Raw genomic sequence first — 19,457 nt, 5'->3', positions numbered from 1 at the left:
CCCACACTGCTTACCACATCCGCCGTCGCGGATGTCCTGGCCCCGGGAAATTCCCAGGAGGGGCCCGTAGCCCCTCCTCCCCAGGGAGGGGCCTATGACCGCCTTCCCTTTCGGCGGCCCCATCCTTAGAGGGGTACCGCCTCCCCGTGTGAGGGGCCAATGGCCGCCTCCCCCCGGGCGCTCCCATCCATAATGGGTGGCGCCCCACCTCTAGGGATCTTCCAATTACTGCTCACCGATCATGACCTTACCGCCACAGGCCGGATAGTTGACCGGCTATCCGGACCCCCCACAAACTCCTACTAAAGGTCATGGCTACACAAACTCTTTAACCAAGCTATGAAGTCTCCTATGAGTAAGACATTCCCCTCCCGGGATAAATGTACCCCATCTTCAAGATACATATGGTCCCCCCGAATACATCCATGTGGAATACAATGCAACTGGCCTGAACGAAACAACCAACTAAGTTTGTTATTAACTTTCTTTACCGACTGATTCAAAGCTGGCACAGAGAGGGCCCCCCCCCCACACCCTTCTAGGAATCATGTGTGACCATGCAATCGTGCACCCCGGAACCCTTCTTGCCAACCAACTCACTGTGGATAAAATTAACTTGAGAAGTACTCATCAACCAATGGTTACCAAATCATTGCCCCCAAGATGTACTATGATTACAGACGGCGGTGACCTCGTCCGCCCTAGCAGTCCCTCCATAAAAGTTTGAAACTGGTCAATACAGAGTCCGCCCCTTCCGTGGAAGGTCACCCTGCACCCGTATTCCCCAGCCACGTGAATCATGTCACCTGCTTTGAATACGTCCGCGGCTCGCCTCACGTATGAGTGGCCAACGACCCACACCACTCTCCCCTCAGCCGGTGATCTCTGACCGCTGGTCCCCAGGTGTCGGGTCAACTGCACAGTCCGCCCCGCAAAGCCTGCTCGCGAAACTGTAAACCAAACAGAAAACAAGAAGCGTGAGTGCATGACATTAGCTTCACAACATGTGCAACCGCACATACCTTTTATAACAATTCGAGGATCAACGCCCCAACTGTTTCACCTTTTCAACACTCAGACCCCTGGCTGTAGCCTCTGTAGCAGCCCCTATCCGGAAGGAATGGGTCCCAAAATCGCTCGGGTTCAAGCCCGCTGCTGCGATTGCCATTGTTAACACCCGCTGGAACTGAAACCTAGTCAGTGGGGTGGCGTCGGTGTGCCTCAGCAAGCTTCCCCCCCCATGCTGCCGCCCTCTGCGCTAAATACTCCTCCACGCATTTTACCGGGCACATGGGAGACCCTGGAATCCGCTGGACTACCACACAGTCCCCGATCGCTCCCTGATCGGTCTCGGACCTGGCTATTGAGACTACCATCGTCTCACCCTTAATTTGAATGTGTTCTCGACACAGACCTCCCCCCGTATCCTGCTTATTCCTCGCTACCAGTTCGCTTACCCGCATAGCCCCATGGAATGCTAATGCAAAAGCGGCCCGGAACAGCATTGTCTCTGATTGAGATGAACAGGTCGCAGGGAGTACGGACATTAACAGGGACAACCTTTCAAGACCTATCGGGTGCCTCTCATCCACCCTACGACCCTCAAGGCGTTGCCACCCACGCAGAGCCTTCTTTACGAGAAAGGACGATGTGGGGTCCTGGATGCCATGAGCCTGCGCCATGAAGGCAATGGCGGCCCTGTGCCTATTGGCCGTTGACAGTGATCGGCCTGCCTGATGTAGTGATACCAGAAATTTCAGGACATATTCCTCCTGCCCCCAATGCTCCCCTCTAGCTGAACCCAAAAATTCCCAATAGGAACGGAACGTCCCTTCATATGCCTTCCTTGTCCTGGGTGCTAGACTCTCTCCCACGAGGTTTTGTAATCCGGGGCACCGAGAGACCAGAGAGCTTCGGGAAATGGTGCCGCCACCAAGTCCGCTGAGGGCAGAAAACCCCGGAAGGCCTGCATGTGGGAACGAGAGAGCGCATCAGCCGCCTGGTTCAGTACCCCAGGCACGTGTCTTGCCCTAAAGTGGACGTTTAGTCTCATACATAGCAGGACAATTTCTTTCAGCAATCTCAAAATCCATTTGCAGCGTGCTGCCTGATTATTGATACATTCAACAACGGTCATATTATCAGACCAGAACACCACAGTGCGATCACGAAACCCCTCTGGCCATGTTTCCAACGTCACCAGAATGGGGAACAGCTCAAGAAACCCAATGTTACCTGTGAGCCCGCTATCGTACCACCACGCCGGCCATGTTCGTGCCGACCATCGATTACCAAAGATGGCGCCAAAGCCCACACTCCCTGCCGAGTCAGTCCACAACCCCAGCTCCTTGGAGGAAGCTGGCGGTTTGTTCCACACGACACGACCGTTGAAATCCGCCAGAAATGCCAGCCATATGCACATATCCTGGCGAACCTCTGCTGACAGTCGTGTGCGGTGGTGCCCTTCTTTGAGGCCAACCATGGCTTGGGCGATAGAGCGGGAAAAGGGGCGTGCCATCGGTATCACTCTAAGGGCAAAATTGGCTGACCCACAGCTTGTTGCAACTGATGGAGAGTTACCTTTTTCTCGCTGAGGCACATTTCAAGTGAGGCTTTAAATTTCATTACCTTCTCTTTGGGCAAACGGAAGCACCCCTCTACAGAATCGAGCTCAATTCCCAGAAACTCGAGTGAAGTAGATGGCCCTACCGTCTTTCCTGGTGCCAGTGGCACGCCAAAACGTTTCATGAGATTACAGAATTCCCTCAAAGCCTGTGCACATTCCGTGTCCCCAGCTGCCCCCAGAAACAGAAAATCATCAAGGTAATGCATAACCTGCGTAAAGCCCGTGGCTCTGGTGAACGCCCATTGCAAAAAAGTACTGAACTTCTCAAAATACGCACAAGAGATGGAGCAACCCATCGGCATACATTTATCCATGTAGTAGCGTCCTTGAAACACAAAACCTAAGAGACGCTGATCGTGTGGGTGTACCGGGAGCAACCGGAACGCTGACTCGATATCTGATTTAGCCATCAGCGCTCCGGGCCCCAGGCGATTCAACATGGCGACGGCCTCATCAAAGGATGCATAGCGCACCGAACAAACTCCCGGGTCAATCGCATCGTTCACCGAAAGACGCCTAGGAGCGGACAAATTATGGATTAACCTGAACTCACCCGGGTCCTTCTTGGGGACAACTCCCAACGGTGAACAAACAAAGTTAACAACCGGCGGGTTTTCATATGGACCTGTAACCCGACCTCGGGCCACCTCCTTTGCAATCTTTGCCTGTACCACCGCCGTATTTTGTTGAACCGATAGTTAGTTCTTACACTGTGCTTCCCCCCGAAAATCCCCCGCCGGGATGCGGAAACCATATGAGAAACCGTCTCGCAACACCCCGGCAGAGACATGATCAGGATATTCGTTCAGCCAAGGGATCATTGCCATGATATCAACGGGAGTAGGTAACGGTGCCCCTCGGTCGATGTTAGACCTGTTTGGCCCCCCCTCTACCTCCTGTATCACCATTCTTGGCTCTGCACGAACTCCCGGGGTGTGAAGACTGTCCGCACCCTGCACACTCATGCCTGAACTTGCATGTCCCTTGTGGCCTAGTGCACTTACCCCTGTTAAAGCTCCAACAGACCCCTTTTCTACTCGAGTTCCCGCTATTCTTTGTGTGCTGATCGCTGTTGGCGCCCGCCCGAAAGGGCGCCGCCACATAATGGCGGGAAGGCTCCGCCCCATTCCCGCCGAAAGAAGACGACTTCGTCGTGTTCGGCATAACCTGCTTCTGCCAAGAAATGGAGTCGAAACAATCCCACGTCAGGGATGAGTCGTGCTCCTTGGCCTTACGAAATTTGTTATCATAACCCATCCATTGATTGCCTTCATACGTTTCATAAAATTCCATTATACGTGTCTGGTAACAAGCTAATCCCGACAATACTTCAGGCCTACGTTCCCCCATGATTGCAGTGAACATTCCAAACGCTCTGGCCCAATTAGCGATCGTTTCATCTACTCTGAAACCCGCCATTTTGGCACGCCATACACTCGGATGCAACAACTCCTTCTGATTTCTAACGTGCTCTATCTCGTAGTGATCGGTCAACAGCGAAAACATGTTCACATATTTATCCGCCCAAATCCTTTCTTTCACATCCATCGGGATATGTTGGACCACCTTTTCCCTCCTTGAGGGTAACGATCCCTCCCCCGCCATTGGCAACGGCTGCTTACCCGAACCAGTAGCTGGATTTGTTGTTGCCGCTGTTCCAACGCTCGACGCCGGTTGTTCCGAGGGATTCTGCGGGGAAACAAGAGGACAAGGTGCCTTCGCAGCATCTCTCGATTGCCGCAACTGCTTCATTACTAACCTGGCCTCCTCGGCCGTGTCTCCCGGTGCCACAGCACCCTCGTTGCTCTTGCCTAACCACGCCGCCAACTGGGCGGCCAGTTCGGGAGGCATCTCCCCCTCGTTCACGGGTGTAACTACCACAGGGATCGGCTGTCCCGCGTTCGGGATCGGAACTGGGGCCTCAACTGGACTGACCGGGCTCGCCGGAGGTGACTCGGGCACCGGGGCCTCCCCCCCTGCCACCCTATTCCTGGCCCTTTTACCTCTCCCGGCAGGGACTACTCCCGGCAATGCTGGCCCAATGACTTTCTTCGGTCTACCCGTACCATTCATTGCCGCCATCTGCTTCTTCATGTTCGCCATGTCCTTCACCAGCATGCGAAGCATTTGTTCGGTCCCGACCTTCTTTCCGACCTTCTTGCCAGGCATCGTTCACAGCTATTCGATTCGAGGTCCTGGATCCAAAGCTTCGGAATCACTGAAATGAGAAACACAAAAATTACAAGTTCTCAAAATTGGCTCCTTGTTCCATCTCGGGCTCACATGCAACGAGGAGGCGCAGCTTCCAAGCACAGGAACAAGAGGATGCTTCCTTAGATTGTTGCTCTTTTATTCTTCTTCGGGAGGGCGTGTACCCTCCTCCGATCCGCCTACGGGGCGTGGCCAACGGTGTAGGTGTCTAGGACATCCCCTCCTGGGTGGGAAAAGGCGCGCCCCGGCTACGCCGCTTCGGGCATACCAGCCGGGACACGCCCCCCGCCCAAAATGGTTTCCCGGGGGGGTCAGGGCACCCTACCATACGTTCGGGGGGACCGAGTGGTCGCCCCTTTCCATTCACGTGGTAGGTTTCGTAGTACTATTAGAAGCAACTAACCTGTGGGATTACTACTCTGGCAATTTATTCCTAAAGTAAGGAGTCCTAACTTTACTACTCTTAAACTGAGAAAAATCCTAACTTTAAGACTTTCGGTATTCACAGGAGGCATTTAGGAGTCCTAAAGTTAGGACTCCTAACTTATGTGAATACCGAAATGAGTAAGTTCCGTCTGTGAATACCAAAATGGTAGTAAGTTTAGGATTTTGTCTTAAGTTAGTTCTGTGAATCGGGCCCATGGTGCCTACCTTGACACCCTGATGTCATTTCTGTTTTTTCCGTGCCATTTGACTCTGGTTCAGAACATCTTTCCTCAGTATCTGCAGTGATTTTTTAGCTCTCTAAAACTTTTCATAACATGGTGTTAGGGGCATGTCCCCACCAGAAAAAACTGTGTTTTAAACTCTCTTGTAAGTGTCAAGGACAAATGTCCACTACAGAGCCCCACAACGACTGACTGCGATGTCTTGGCTCCATTCATCATCATTGTCCTGTGACTTGTATCAATAGATGAACCTTACAACAATCAAGGAGACAAAAGTCAGACTTTTATCTGGGTGAGGGATAACCACTGTAGTAGGCAGCGATCCAGGTCTAGAACAAGAGCCCAGTCCATCTCCAACTCTTCTCCATCATCTAAGTCCTCTAGGGACAAAAGAGAGAAGCACAAATACAATTCTAACTATTCCAGGAGATATTTCTGATCAAAAGGTGGGTCTCCACTTAAGATATCCCCTCTAGAGTGTTCCTTCTCTGAACCAGACTTGGTAGAGATCAAACCAACAAAGACTGAGTCAGTGCCGGTGCTCGACCCCTCACCACTGCATGAAGTTTCTTGTCTATTCAGAGTTTCTGGTTTTGGGATCCAGCTTCACCATGTTAATCCAGGCGCAGCAGCCTACTCTTGAGTGCTGTCATCCAAATAGAACTATATGGGGCTCCACTTGAAGCCTCTCCGGAAGGTTCCCCTTGGTGGCAAGTGCCTTCTAATGTCCTTAGACCCTTTATTAGGGTCACATGACTTCATTCCTGTTCCATACCCATTGGCTCGTTCACTTGCTCCTGCACAGGGGCTGATGCCAGCCACCCCACTCTGTCAAGAAATCTCAATGTCCCTTAATAAACACCAGTGTTCCAGAAGGGAGGCCCAGCTTCTTCTTGAAGAAGAGCAGTACAAAGTGCCATGGTGAATGCCAGCATGGGCTCTGAGCTCGGCCTCCCATGACATACGGATGTCAGAAGCTCATTGACAACTCTTCTTTCCTCTAAGTCTCGGGATCTGCAGGCCCTACAGAATTCAGTTGGGCTTGATGTATCTATGGGCATATATGCAGAATCATTCCTGGGCCCTGCCCAAGAAGAGATGGCATCATTTCATATGGAAGGTTGCTAAGTTGTTGGAGTTACCCCTTTCTTCATTTGAAGTTAGGCAAATATTCTAAACCTAGTGTTCCATTCAGCCACAACTTCATCAGAGATGCAACTCCAATTCATCAAGGTTCTGCTACTGTCTGTCAAAGATGCATGGACAAAGGCAACCACAGCTTCTGTTGTCAGTGGAGTAGTGGTGAACCACTACAAGCCAGCACTCAGGGACCAGGCATTTCTTTTGGTCCACCCTTACAGAAAATCTTTGGATTTGGTGGCCGCCTTTATAAACCAGTTGAACCCAGGATCCTTCTTTACCCATCCACCAGATAGGGAATCAAAATAATTTGAAGGGATAGGCAAAAAACTTCCCTGTGGGTAGTTTGGTGCTGTGCACACCCAGTGCTGCATGTCTCCAGGGACGATACACTCATGCTCTGTGAGACATGGCTGCCATGGTAGTGCCCAGTCAGACTCCTCATCTTCCTGACTATTTTGCAGAGGTGGTTCGAAATGGTAATGACTCTACCAGTTTACAAGGAAAGAAGGGAGCCCTAGGCCTAGGAGTCGAGAGGGACCAAGGGCTTGCACTTTTTTTAGAGACATTGGCCCCATATCACAAAAAAATCCAACAATGTAGCACAGAACTGCAATGAGAACCGTTTAAGTTTTTCAGATGAGCAATTTGTACTTGTTAAAACAATTATTCCGACAAAGAAACAAAGTATAAATAAGGAGCAGTGGGTTGAATTGGGGTTGGAAATCAACAGATTAACAGACCTCAGGCAATTACTCGTATAGTGACTTTTTTTTAAAAATTAAGGTTTTTAATATAATCAATCGAACCTACAATAAAAGAAAAAAGAGTAAAACACAGGCTTATCAGAGCACACATTTTGAAAAATGAAAAAAAAGGGGAAGAAAGTTACAAATCATATCATGAACGGCATAAAACAATGCAACACAGTACAAGATTATTTAGTACATTCAATTGGATTACAAAAATTCTCACAGCACATGCCGTCGCCACAGTATGATGGGTTTAGAGATAGTCCGTTAGAGTTATCCAACAGTTTCTTGGCCAGGATTTTACAGGGCGTTCCTCCTCATATGTCTTCAGAGAATCACAACAATATGCCATTTTTCACTAGTTGGAGATCGTTTGCTGCCCCAATGTATTGAGAAATCTTGTTTTGCCAATAACAATAGTAGTATATATTATGTACACATTAGAGATCGCAAATTGGTGACCATAACTAATAAACAAATCTGAGGTGTGCATTTTAGTTTTGTTTCCAACATGTCACTCAAAACTAATGACATCTTCCCAGTATGCTCTAATATGAGGGCAGTGTCATGCCAAGTGAAGGAAGTCCGCATTATCTGTGCCCATCTCTGGTAATGTGCATCAGGTCGGAGTCTATATTTATACAATTTAAGGACTCCTGGCAGGCTCCGCTCAGGGGCCTCTCTTCCTGTCGCCCGGTCTTCTCTGCTCGGCATATGCTCCTTTGCCTGCCTATCCGGGCGGATTGGTCTCGCTCTTCGGCGGGCTCACGGGGCTCCTTGAGGACATGGAGTCTTACCCACAACCAGGCTGCACCTCCGCCTGGCTTCCTGTAGCCTCTCTTCATGGGGGAGGCCCTGCCCACAGTCAGGCGCCGGCTTGCCTGGCTTCTGGTTCTTCCGCGTGCCTCCCCTCTACCAATCCGGCATCTCCTCTCTCAGACGACGGCAGTGTCAGGCTCGTGGGGCTCCAGCTTTGTTGAGCATAACAGTGGAGTAGGCTCCCACCAGAAACCACACAAATGCGTGGTGGTGATCACCCGCAACACCATTTCAAGCACCAGCATGCGGTGTGGGCTCCCGCTACTCCTCGCATTTAAAACGTGGGTTGGCTCCCGCCTGCGGGATGAGCTCCTGCCAAACCAAAAGCACTCTACAGCGGGGTAGGGACCAACTTCAGTAGCTTAAATGTGGGGGAATACCCACGTCCGGTTTCCCTCCCAAATGTGAGGCAGCCTAGTCTCGCAAGCGTAAGCCCAAAATCTCCTCTTCCGCTTCCGGATCCGGGTCGTCGCCGGTCGACCTCACAACCTCGCCGGCGCCGGCCCCACGGGTGTCGCCCCCGGCACCCACTGTGGACGCAGTCCCCAATGTTCCCTACGGTCCGACTCTGGCGCTGGAACGGCGCCGCTTCCGATGGCCTTTGGAGATTTTTATTTCCATGAGGAGGCCCGTCTACTAATCCTGTTTAACAGGACTGGACATATGAGCTTGGGGAGGCCAGTGGTCTTGACACATCGCCAGACACTGGATTTGCCTCCCCTCCGACTGTGGCTTCGGAGGAGGGGTCTACATATAGTGTAGTGTTGATGAAGGCAGCCAAGGCCTTACACCTTGAGCTCCCCGTCGCGGCCGTGAGGACTAACCTCCTCACTGAGGTCCTCAAACCGCAGTCAAGCTCCAGCGAGCCTCTGCTGCCGTTCAATGAGGCCTTATGTGACGTTCTTGTGGGCACTTGGTCCAAGCCCGCCACAGGCCCGCCTGTGGATAGGAACGTGGCCAGACGCTACCGCCCGACCCCGGGCGATCCATGCTTTTTGTCCACCCTTCCCACCCCAGAGAGCCTGGTCATCCAGGCCTCCAATTCCCGAACTGCATTCCCGTCGGCCCCGCCCGACCGGGAATCCAAGAGATACGAACAGTTCAGGAAGGAGGTGTTCTCGTCTGTAAGCCTAGGGCTGCGGTCTGTCAATACTGCCTGTCTCTTGGGCCGCTACACCAACACTCTGTGGGACGTGGTTGCGGACATGCTGCCACAATTTCCGGAGGAGGTCCGGGCTAAACTCGCCCAAACCCTTGCGGAGGGCCGAGATGCAGTGTGTTATTCCATCCGGTGTGGGCTGGGTACAACGGACTCACTGGGCAGGGAAATGGCAACGACGGTGGCGGTTCGACGCCACGCCTGGTTGAGGTCCGCCAACTTCTCGGCTGATGTCCAGGCCACACTTCTGGACATGTTGTTCGATGGCTGTCGCCTCTTCGGCGACAAGGAAGACCATGCGCTGGAACGTTTTAAGGACTCCAGGGCTAGGGCCAAGTCCTTGGGCCTCTCGGCCCCACGCCAGCAAACGAGTGCCTTTCGCTCCTTTCGTGGCCACGGAAGGGGCGCCCTCACACATGCTGCCAGCCACGCGCCGCAAAATGTTCAACAGCGCGGTGGCGGCCGTGGAAACCGCTGGTGCGGCGGTCGGGAACAACGGCGAGGCCAGTCCACACCTCCCTCCACAGCACCCGCCTCAAAACCTTCCGAGTTTTCAGGCCCATGTGACGCCTGTGGGAGGCAGGGTTCGCCATCACCTCTCCCACTGGCGCACTATCACGTCAGATAGGTGGGTGCTGCAGATCGTCCGAAGGGGCTACTCCCTCCCCTTCGAGGCGACCCCTCCATCCATGCAACCACAATGCCACCGCGTGTCGGGGATCACTTGCAACTTCTGCAAGAGGAAGTCACGGCCCTCTTGGCCAAGGGGGCAATCGAGCGCGTTCCTGGGCCAGAAGTAGGGTGTGGATGTTACTCCCACTACTTTCTGGTACCCAAGAAGGGCAAAGGGGGCCTACGCCCTATCTTGGACCTGCGGAACGTCAACGGCTTCCTCCGGAAGGAGAAGTTCAAGATGCTGACTTTGGCTCAGGTCCTAGCTGCCCTGGACCCGGAAGGCTGGCTGGTAGCGTTGGACTTGCAGGACGCTTATTTCCACATCCCTGTCCTGCCGGCCCACCGGCGTTACCTGCGGTTCACGGTAGGCCAAGTGCACTTTCTGTTTACCGTGCTCCCCTTCTGCCTTACCAGCGCCCCACTGGTGTTCACGAAGGTGATGGCGGTGGTTGCAGCTCATCTGCGCAGGTTAGGGGTGTCCGTCTTCCCCTACCTAGATGACTGGTTGTTGAAGACAGTAGTCAGCCACCTCCAGACTACGGCCGACCTCCTGCATTTGCTGGGGTTCTCCATCAATGTGCCTAAGTCGCACCTGTTTCCCTCTCAGAAGCTCTTCTTCATCGGAGCGGTTCTCGACTCGGCGCAGTTTCGGGTTTACCCTCCCGAACGGTGGGTTCGGGATATACAGTCTCTGATTCCCATCTTTCAGCCGTTATCCCGAATCTCAGTCAGGTTGATGCTGCGGCTTCTGGGGCTGATGGCCTCCTGCATCCTTCTGGTGCATCACGCCAGGTGGCGGATGCGGGCTCTGCAGTGGGACCTGAAGTTTCAGTGGGCCCAGCATCGGGGCAACCTGTCCGATCATGTCTTGATCTCGGAGGGCACTGCGAGACAACTGCAGTGGTGGCTCACGGACCGCGACTGGGTCAGTGGCAGATCCCTACCCCACCCGGAGCACGTGGTTGTGACGGACGCGTCCCTCCAGGGCTGGGGAGGCCACATGGGAGAGGCGGAGATCAGAGGCCTCTGGTCTCCGGCGGAGTCCCGGCTCCATATCAACCTTTTGGAGCTGTGGGCGATTCGTCTAGCACTGAAGGCATTCCTCCCCTCTGTCCAGGGGAGTGTAGTGCAGGTGTTCACGGACAACACCACCGCCATGTGGTACAGCAACAAACATGGCGGGGTGGGGTCGTGGACCCTATGCCAGGAGGCTCTGCGCCTCTGGCAGTGGCTGGAACATCAGGGCGTGACCCTGGTGGTTCAACACCTGGCAGGTTCTCTGAATGCCAGGGCGGACAAACTCAGCCGTCGGTGCATGATGGATCACGAATGGCGTCTGAACTCGGACGTGGCGCAAGGCCTCTTTCAGCAATGGGGAGAGCCTTGGTTAGATCTATTCGCCACAGAAGAGAACGCGCAATGTCATCAGTTCTGCGCTTTGGAATTTCCAAGGCGGCACTCGCTCGGAGACGCTTTTTGTCGCGAGTGGAGTTGCGGTCTTTTGTACGCCTTTCCGCCTATACCACTTCTGCCCAGAGTGCTGAAGAAGATCAGGCGCGACCGGGCCCAGGTTATCCTTGTGGCTCAGGACTGGGCACGAAGATACTGGTATCCCGAGCTACTCAGCATGTCAGTCGAGCCCCCGATTTGTCTGCCTCTTCGGGAGGACCTTCTGTCGCAGCGGCAGGGGACGGTCCTGCACCCGAACCTGTCCAGTGTCCACCTACAAGTTGTGAGATTTAGTGGGGGCAGTTGAGGCCATTTAACTTGCCTCCTGAAGTCTGTGATATCATTCTGGCAGCCAGGCGTCCCTCCACAAAGTCGGTATACGCCTGCAGGTGGAACAGATTTGTGGCATGGTGCACAGCAAAGGCTGTGGACCCTCTCTCTGCACCCCTTTCTGAAGTTCTACTGTTCCTTCTTTCCCTAGCCCGTGGTAGGTAATAACGGGGTAAACCCTTGATACTCACCGACCTGGGTCAAAGTGTAATTACAAAAAAGTGGTCGGCTACATAACATTTCATAGCACAATTTCATCAATGAATGCTTAAAGTGGTACACAAAAGTGAGGAGATTTGTGAGACTGAATTTAATTCAGCTGTATGCAATGATATCAATTACATTCACATATGTTATCATTTCATCAAATACAGAGTAATTACCACCTTAGTTCATATAGTAATCACTTAATATAGTGCTCCGTGGGTGTCAAAGAGAGGGATTTGAATAGGTAGGGTAGGGTGTGGTTGGAATAGGTAAAGGGACAAAGAAAAGGAATTGTGTCCTGTGAACAATTCTACATCAATCTAAGAACATTTCCAGTCTTAAATAGATCACAAGGTTCCTTAAATAAACATTACACGGGAGCCATATATGGCTAATTGTATTTTGGCGTGTATGTTGAAGAAGATACTGTCGACGTTTCGACCCCTGTGGTAAGGGCAGGTTATTCCTCAGTATAGGGTCTTCATCAGGGCTAAAGGGGTTATGAGCACCTAAGGAAATAAATACGGATGTCACTCAGTTGCTTGATTAGAAAGGGCATTTATAAATAGCCCGCAAACAAGTGTACCTACATACATTATGGCGTTTGTGATGTCCCACCTTGGTTGGAGACTCGCGCCGGTATGTTGATTCTGTGGGGAAAATTGTCCCAATAGGAAGGATATTGAGGGGGAACCAATGATGGATGCAAGTTTAATGGGGCCAACAACACTTACTTGTGTTCTTCTGCAAAAGAGAACTGTAGGTGTGTGTGGGGTCCCAGACGAGTTGAGGACTAGCGTCGTTGTGGTGATTCTGTGGGTAGAAATACCCCATTAGGAAGGATAATGACGATGTAAAACACTCTGTGAGACTGGGTGTCTAATGTGGCAAAAACACTTACTTGATGTTTTCCTCCGAGGGGGGATTGTAAGCTCGTGCCTGGTCACGATGTAGGTTAATGAAGGAGGCAGGGTGTGGATCAGTCACACAATCTGAAAAATTAATAGAAGAAAAGAAATGGTAGGGACCTTACTAGTGTCACCCATGTAAGCTTCCCTAGTACCGAGTGATCTTACTGGTACACGGACAGTACTTGGGTTGACTTAGGCTCAGGGTGCCCACCCATTAGTTGAAAAACGGGATCTGGAAAATTAATTAAAGAAATAGTAGGGACCTTGCTAGTGTAAACCATGTAAGCTACCCTCGTACCGAGTAATTATACTGGTACACGGAGGATACTTGGGTTGACTTAGGCTCTGGGTTTAAAAACGGGATCGTCACGATATCTCGAGTGGCATAGGAATTGAAGGGAACGTACTGATCAAGGCACATAATGGCTGTGAAATATTGTAAAAAAAAACCCGATGGAGTTTGTTAACAGCTCGCCTGATCTCATCTCTGTCCCAGTGTTATCGGATACCAAGTGAGTAGAAAGTGGGCAAATTGCTTCTGTCAAAATGTAAGAAGCAAATAATTGGACTTCCCTCTGAACTGTTGTAACATGTTACTACATTGATTCTAACAATTTGCTTCAATAACCGCTCGAAGGGCAGTTTTAAGGACCTTATTCTGATACGTCTGGACACATACAAAGAAAAGCTCAAATTATGTCAAACACATTACATCAACAAGTTCCAAAACATTTTAAATGTATGTAGAATTGTAATGAAGATTGTTAATATATGTATATTTTGACTGTCAATGTCAAATATCAATTGGTGCAATATTTAGATGCTGCAGCTATCCAGGCATTTTACTGAATTAGCTCTCTGGGAATTTGCAGTTTGGATAGCCACTGATATTACATGTATTTAGGGGTGAAGCACATTTGTAAAGGGCTGCAGGAATGCACGATTCATGCTTTCATTATTCTGAATTCCAAATGTATGAGATTCTTCAGTACTTGAACTAGTTAGGTATGTCTTTTGCTACGGAATTACAAATGTTGGCTTGTTTCTGCAAAGGATGTGTGCATAGCGCTAAAGTTGATGAAGTAGTAATGAAACCCCCGTTTCACATTTTGTATCAAAGTCCTCCTTTTAAAGTCAGTGAAAGATCTAAAAGATTGTGTGTGGAAGTATTCTTTGGTGATACAACAAACTGAATTACTTCTATTTACCAATTCTTACTTTTATGTCTCTAATAGTTTTGTTATGTATATATTGTTTTGCAAATTAGGAAAGTTCTGCAAGAGAGTTGTTCACAGTCTGATATCCACATTCTTCAGCCCATTAATTTACATCTGTCCGTAAATCGAAATCTTGCTGCCTCTTGGTATCACAAACTTCCTATGATGGAAATCAAAGGACATCTTGATACAATGAATGTAAGTATAATCGTTGTTTTGGCATGTTGTGTTGCACTGCAGGCTGCAATAATTTCAAGAGCTTGTATTGAATGCTATAGCCGGGCTAGCCAAGCAAAGTCATTAGCACTGAGTTAATAATTCCCTGTCTAGCACCACAGCAAGTATCTGGTCCAAAAATATTCCTTAAAGTTCTCAAATCAAGAAAGCAATAACAGTCGCCCATCATATAATTATAAGAGAGAATGCTGACTGTCTTGATGAAAGAAAGATTAATGCTATAGGGGATTCCACAATTCACTCTTGTAGACAAATATATATAGGCAGTAGAGAGCGCCAGCTCCCCCATTAGATGGAGGAAATTGTGTTGTAGCTGTAGAAAAGTTCCTCTTTTGGACATGTTAGCCCTCACGTTTTGCCTGGAAAATGATGTAATTTCGACTGGAAGTGCACAGGGTCCCTACCAATCAGGTTCCAGAAGCTCTTTCCCTAAACTGTACCTTTTATTTCCCAATTGGTACAACTTAAGTACCCCTTGTAACTCCCTAGTAAATGTTACCCTTGGTACCTAGGGCATTGGCACTGAAGAAGGACCTCAAGGGTAGCAGCATGAATTGTGCACCCTAGTGTCACCGCACCAAGGCCATGCACACTGCCATTGCAGACTGCGTGCCTTGGTGCAGATAAAACTGAAAAGTCGAAATGGCACACATTCCTGTGTGCCATGCCAAGAGGCACTGCATGGGATATAGGTAAGACACCCCTCTGGCAAACCTTCTAACCCTAAGACAGGGTGCACTATAATTCCAGTGAGGATATATCTGCTTGAGGGGATATGCCCCTGCAATATCCATAATTCCTGGATATTGTAACTTAAAAGGGAAGCCATAGAGTGTACATGGGATGGACACTCGTCATTACGAGTTCCCCAGATCCATGATGGCTTCATTGTATTATGGGATGTTTGGTATTAAACATCTTGTCTTTATAAGCCTGCGCTGATTCCAGTGTCAGATTTATTACTAATTGCACACAGAGGACCCCTTATAGGGGTCCCCTGCAACCTACCAACCCTAAGTCACCGACTGGTCTAAGCCAGCCTGTCACCACCAGACAGAGATCTGACCTCATGGGGTGAGCGCCAGCATGCTCAGAGGGCAAGAACAGAGCCTGTCCTGGGTGGAGTTGTTCACACCTTCCCCCTGGTCAGGAAGAGCCATCTATGGCGGGGAGCTGAAAAGGCCTTGCCACTTTTGAAACACGACCTCTGCCCTCTTGATAGGAGTATGCAAACCCACTCCTGTCCTCACCCCCTTTCGGCAGGCAGACAGGCAGTAAAACTCGGAAAAAGAGGCATGCCCCCCCCCCCCCTGCCAACTACACCCCTCAGGTGCCGGAGGCATGGTGGTGCATGTTTTTCAATGCCAATCCAGGCTAGAGCTATGCCTGCCTCCCACAGGAGGTGGGCATAATAGAGGGTGTAGATACCCCAGGAATGGGGCCCATTGACTACTACATGTCGCTCCCTGGTGAACACCCCTAAATTTAGTATTTGGGTGGCACCCCTAGACCCTGAATTTAGATTCCACGGGCACAAGAAGATGACGAACGAAGAGACTCTGTTGGACCGAGACCTGCAGACCTCGTAGTGGACTTTGGGTGCAAACTCCTGCCTGCCACCATAAAATTCGACCTTCACCATCCTCCAGCTCATTTCGAGGTCATAGCACTTCGTAAATTGCCAAAGATCTCCCTCAAGATAGAGATACCATACCGCTGCAGCCACAGGTCTACAAAACAGCAAAGTCTGGTCTATCGTCGTCCTGCTCCCCAGCCATACTGACATCTCCAAGTGCCATCCGAAGGTACACATACTCTGGAGGGTCAGCTTGGCCTCTATATCAAGTATTGATGCCCCAGGACCCACCAGAGCTGCAAGGCATCAATACCCGGGGTACCGGACCCCTTGCTGCAAAAACCTATGAAACCAATTCGAGGCAGACTCCAACTTTACAGCGAGCCAGCACCCAACGAGGGGCTTCAGGACTCCAGCAACCCATTTCAGTAGTGGCCCAGCAGCTCCAGAATTATCGCTCCAAGTTGCCAGCTCCTGACTGTGAGGTTGTACTTTGCACCCTTTTGCCCAGTTGCATATCTTCACTGCACTGATCCTGCCCGGCCAGGGCATCTTCAATCCAGCTGTGCTTCCACTGCCCCAGAGCCCTCGCAAACTCTACTCTCAATTGAGAGCCCTCAGATTTGCCTGCAAGTCCCCCTTTCCATTTGCAGGTGGGCCCCTGTCTTTGTAGCGCCAGCTATAAATCCCCCTTACTTCTTCATCCCGAGGAATCCGGAGAAACCTTCTGATTTTCAAAGGTGACCAACAAAAGTAGTTGCTTTGCATTCATTTTCAACTTGCCTTTTTCCTCCTATACGAACTATATAGTGCGTAATTGCTCACAACTGTGATTATTGTATTTTACTGTGATTTATCGTATTACAATAAGTATTTACCTTGTACCTAGAGTTCTTGATCTAAATATTTATATAAAAGTGTACTATTTTTCTTAATGGTTCCAAATGGTCCCAACTTCATTCATTGAGTGTGTGTGTCATTTATTGCCTCTGTGAGCAAGGGCGTAGTGAACCACTCACTGTGCCGTCTTAAGCGGGGTGCTACTGGAGCAGATTATATTGTTTTATGGCTCCTATTAACATTTAACTTTGACTTGCAGGTCATTGCAAATCAAAAGTTAGAACTAATTAATTACAGAAGACTAAACTGTGATAACACAGCTGTGATGTGGAGGCAAAAGTAAACCTAAAAGCAGCCTAAACGATGACCGAGAGAATGGTTCATTTTTCAAATTAGAAAGAAAACGTTAGAGGTCAATGGGGTGAGACATGAAGAAAAGAAAAAGGAAGCATAAAGAAAAGAGGAGACAAATGAGCATAGGAAATATTGAAACCAGTGCAGAAAAAGAAAATAATAGAGAGTGGAAAGAGGAAAATGAAAGAGCAAGGGAATAAAGAAAAAAAAAGGAAATCAGAAGGAAAGCAGAAAAATATAATGAAAGCACAAAGAAAAAATATGAGATGAAGTGATGGGTGATTGAAGTAACAAAGAGATAGTAAGAATTAATGAGTTGAAGGAATACAACAAGAAAAGATGCAAAGACAGTGTGAAAACATGCCATGACCAACACAACATAACATTAAATGTGTAGAAAGAAGAATAGAAAGTTAGATAAAAGGCCTGTGGAATGAGACCAGAATGGACAGAAATAAAAAATGAATGAAAGGTGGTTAATAACCCACCCTTTACATGTTCTCCCACCACATATTTATATCCGCTGTATTGTCGAACAACATCTTCCGGTGCTTCACAATCACACAGGACCAAGACATTTTATACTTTTCAACAAGTCTTTGTACATTTTCAGTCCCAAAATCAAAATGTGATTGTGTTGCTATTGCCTGGAATTCAAAACGTACCCATTCTTTCAGTTCATATTCAGGGAACCTTTTTTGCATGTGCTCACAAAGAAGGGAAACAAAAGACAAAATAGGCCCACTGTCAAACTCTTGCCTTGTACAACACCATCAGATCTCTTACAGCGCTGCTCCAAAAGACAGTGTACCCCAAATACTGTTCCTTTATTTTCCCAATTTTTGCTCTTGCATACTGTACAGCTTTAACAGTAGTCAAAGAACTTTTTTGGCACAGTTTGCACAAAAATGCAAATTCACCCACAAGGTCATTAAGTACTGCAAGGGAAATATGGTAGTTTGAGTCTGATAGCTTTTTGTAAAATTATTTTGCAACTGGAACATTCTCCTCAACTTTCTCATGCTCAAAGTACTTAAGAACAGCCTTGCAATTTCGAATTAGTGCCCCAGCCGGTGCCATTCTCAGTGCCATTTCCGACCCCGTTTGTTCCTTTTCCGGCTCCAGCCCTGCTCCCGCGAGGACCCCCTTGCCTGGCAGTGTGACTCCGAGCAGGATTGGGTGGATGGCCTGGAAGACGCTGGCGACCCTGATGTCTCTTCTGACCCGGGGTTCGCCTCTCCCCCGCCTACGATGGAGTAACGTTACACAAAAGGGGGGTTGAACCCATGCAGTCGCGGGGACCTGGTATGTGTACAGAGGGGGGTCCCCGCAAGGAAGAAGTGTTATGTGCACCATACACCAAAAACAGAACTTATTTTTACTTTTTCAGCTCTATAGACAATAATCAAAGCTACTGAAGAAAGGTATTGTTATTTATTTTTCAATACCCAGTGTCAAACACTTAACAATACATTCGTAATTCATTTCAGAAAGCCCCAAAAGTCGGGGGAGGAAAGGGGAGGGGAGTGAGGGAGGGGGTGTGCTCAGGGCAGGGTAAAGTCGAAAAGGAATAAACGTAATTACAATGAACACAATCGTAAATGATAACATATGAATCAAAACAAATTTGATACAATCGCCTGAAAAATTAGGGCATTCAATATAGAATTATTACACAGGAGACCTTCAACGGTCACACATGAAGCATTAGGGCTATTTGAAGGACTAGTGCCGGAGGTCTGTGTCAGAGAGAAGAGCCGTTGACGTTTCGACCCCTGGCCGTAGGCTAAGTTAGGTCCTTTAACGGGGTCTTCATCAGGACAGAAAGGGCAAGGTAGGGAGGGGCAATAATATCTGTAAAATTAAAACAATTGATCAGATCACTGTTTATGAAGCCATCATTCATTTGAACAGAGTAACAGCAATTTACCATGGGCTTTAGGCCAACTGGGCCTCTAAGTGTGGAGGATATTAGAGTGAGAACAGCCAAGGTCTTGTTCAAACTCAAGTGATATAAATTCACTAAAACACAGAGGGGAATGCTAACAAATTGTCACATACGGGTGGGACCTCAAGAGATTGAGAATATTAAAACACTCACTTAGTTTATCTACCAATCAGCCGATTGGTGAGGTTTCCTGTTGTCAACCCAAACTGTTGTCAACCCACACGGGGGATTTGGGATACCAAGCAGTTTCCACGAACTGCAAATGGAATGTTGAGATTAGTGATGGGTCTATAGGATTGGCCTTGGTAAGTACCCATTAGGACATGCAGACTTACTTA

At 49.2% G+C, this 19,457-nt stretch overlaps 1 protein-coding gene across 1 annotated transcript in view; it reads left to right on the top strand.

The window, feature by feature from the left end:
* Window positions 1-19,457, top strand: part of VPS13C (vacuolar protein sorting 13 homolog C) — a 2,437,235-nt gene that overhangs the window by 852,356 nt on the left and 1,565,422 nt on the right. The window contains exon 36 of the mRNA XM_086955811.1: window positions 14,215-14,362. Within this exon, the coding sequence (XP_086811937.1) occupies window positions 14,215-14,362 (148 nt within the window). The remainder of the gene's footprint in view (window positions 1-14,214; window positions 14,363-19,457) is intronic.

The sequence above is a fragment of the Lissotriton vulgaris genome, chromosome 2_1 (genome assembly GCF_964263255.1).
Source record: "Lissotriton vulgaris chromosome 2_1, aLisVul1.2, whole genome shotgun sequence".
NCBI classification, from domain to species: domain Eukaryota; kingdom Metazoa; phylum Chordata; class Amphibia; order Caudata; family Salamandridae; genus Lissotriton; species Lissotriton vulgaris.
Note: the sequence above shows the minus strand (reverse complement) of the source record. Positions and strands in the feature narration are given on the sequence as shown.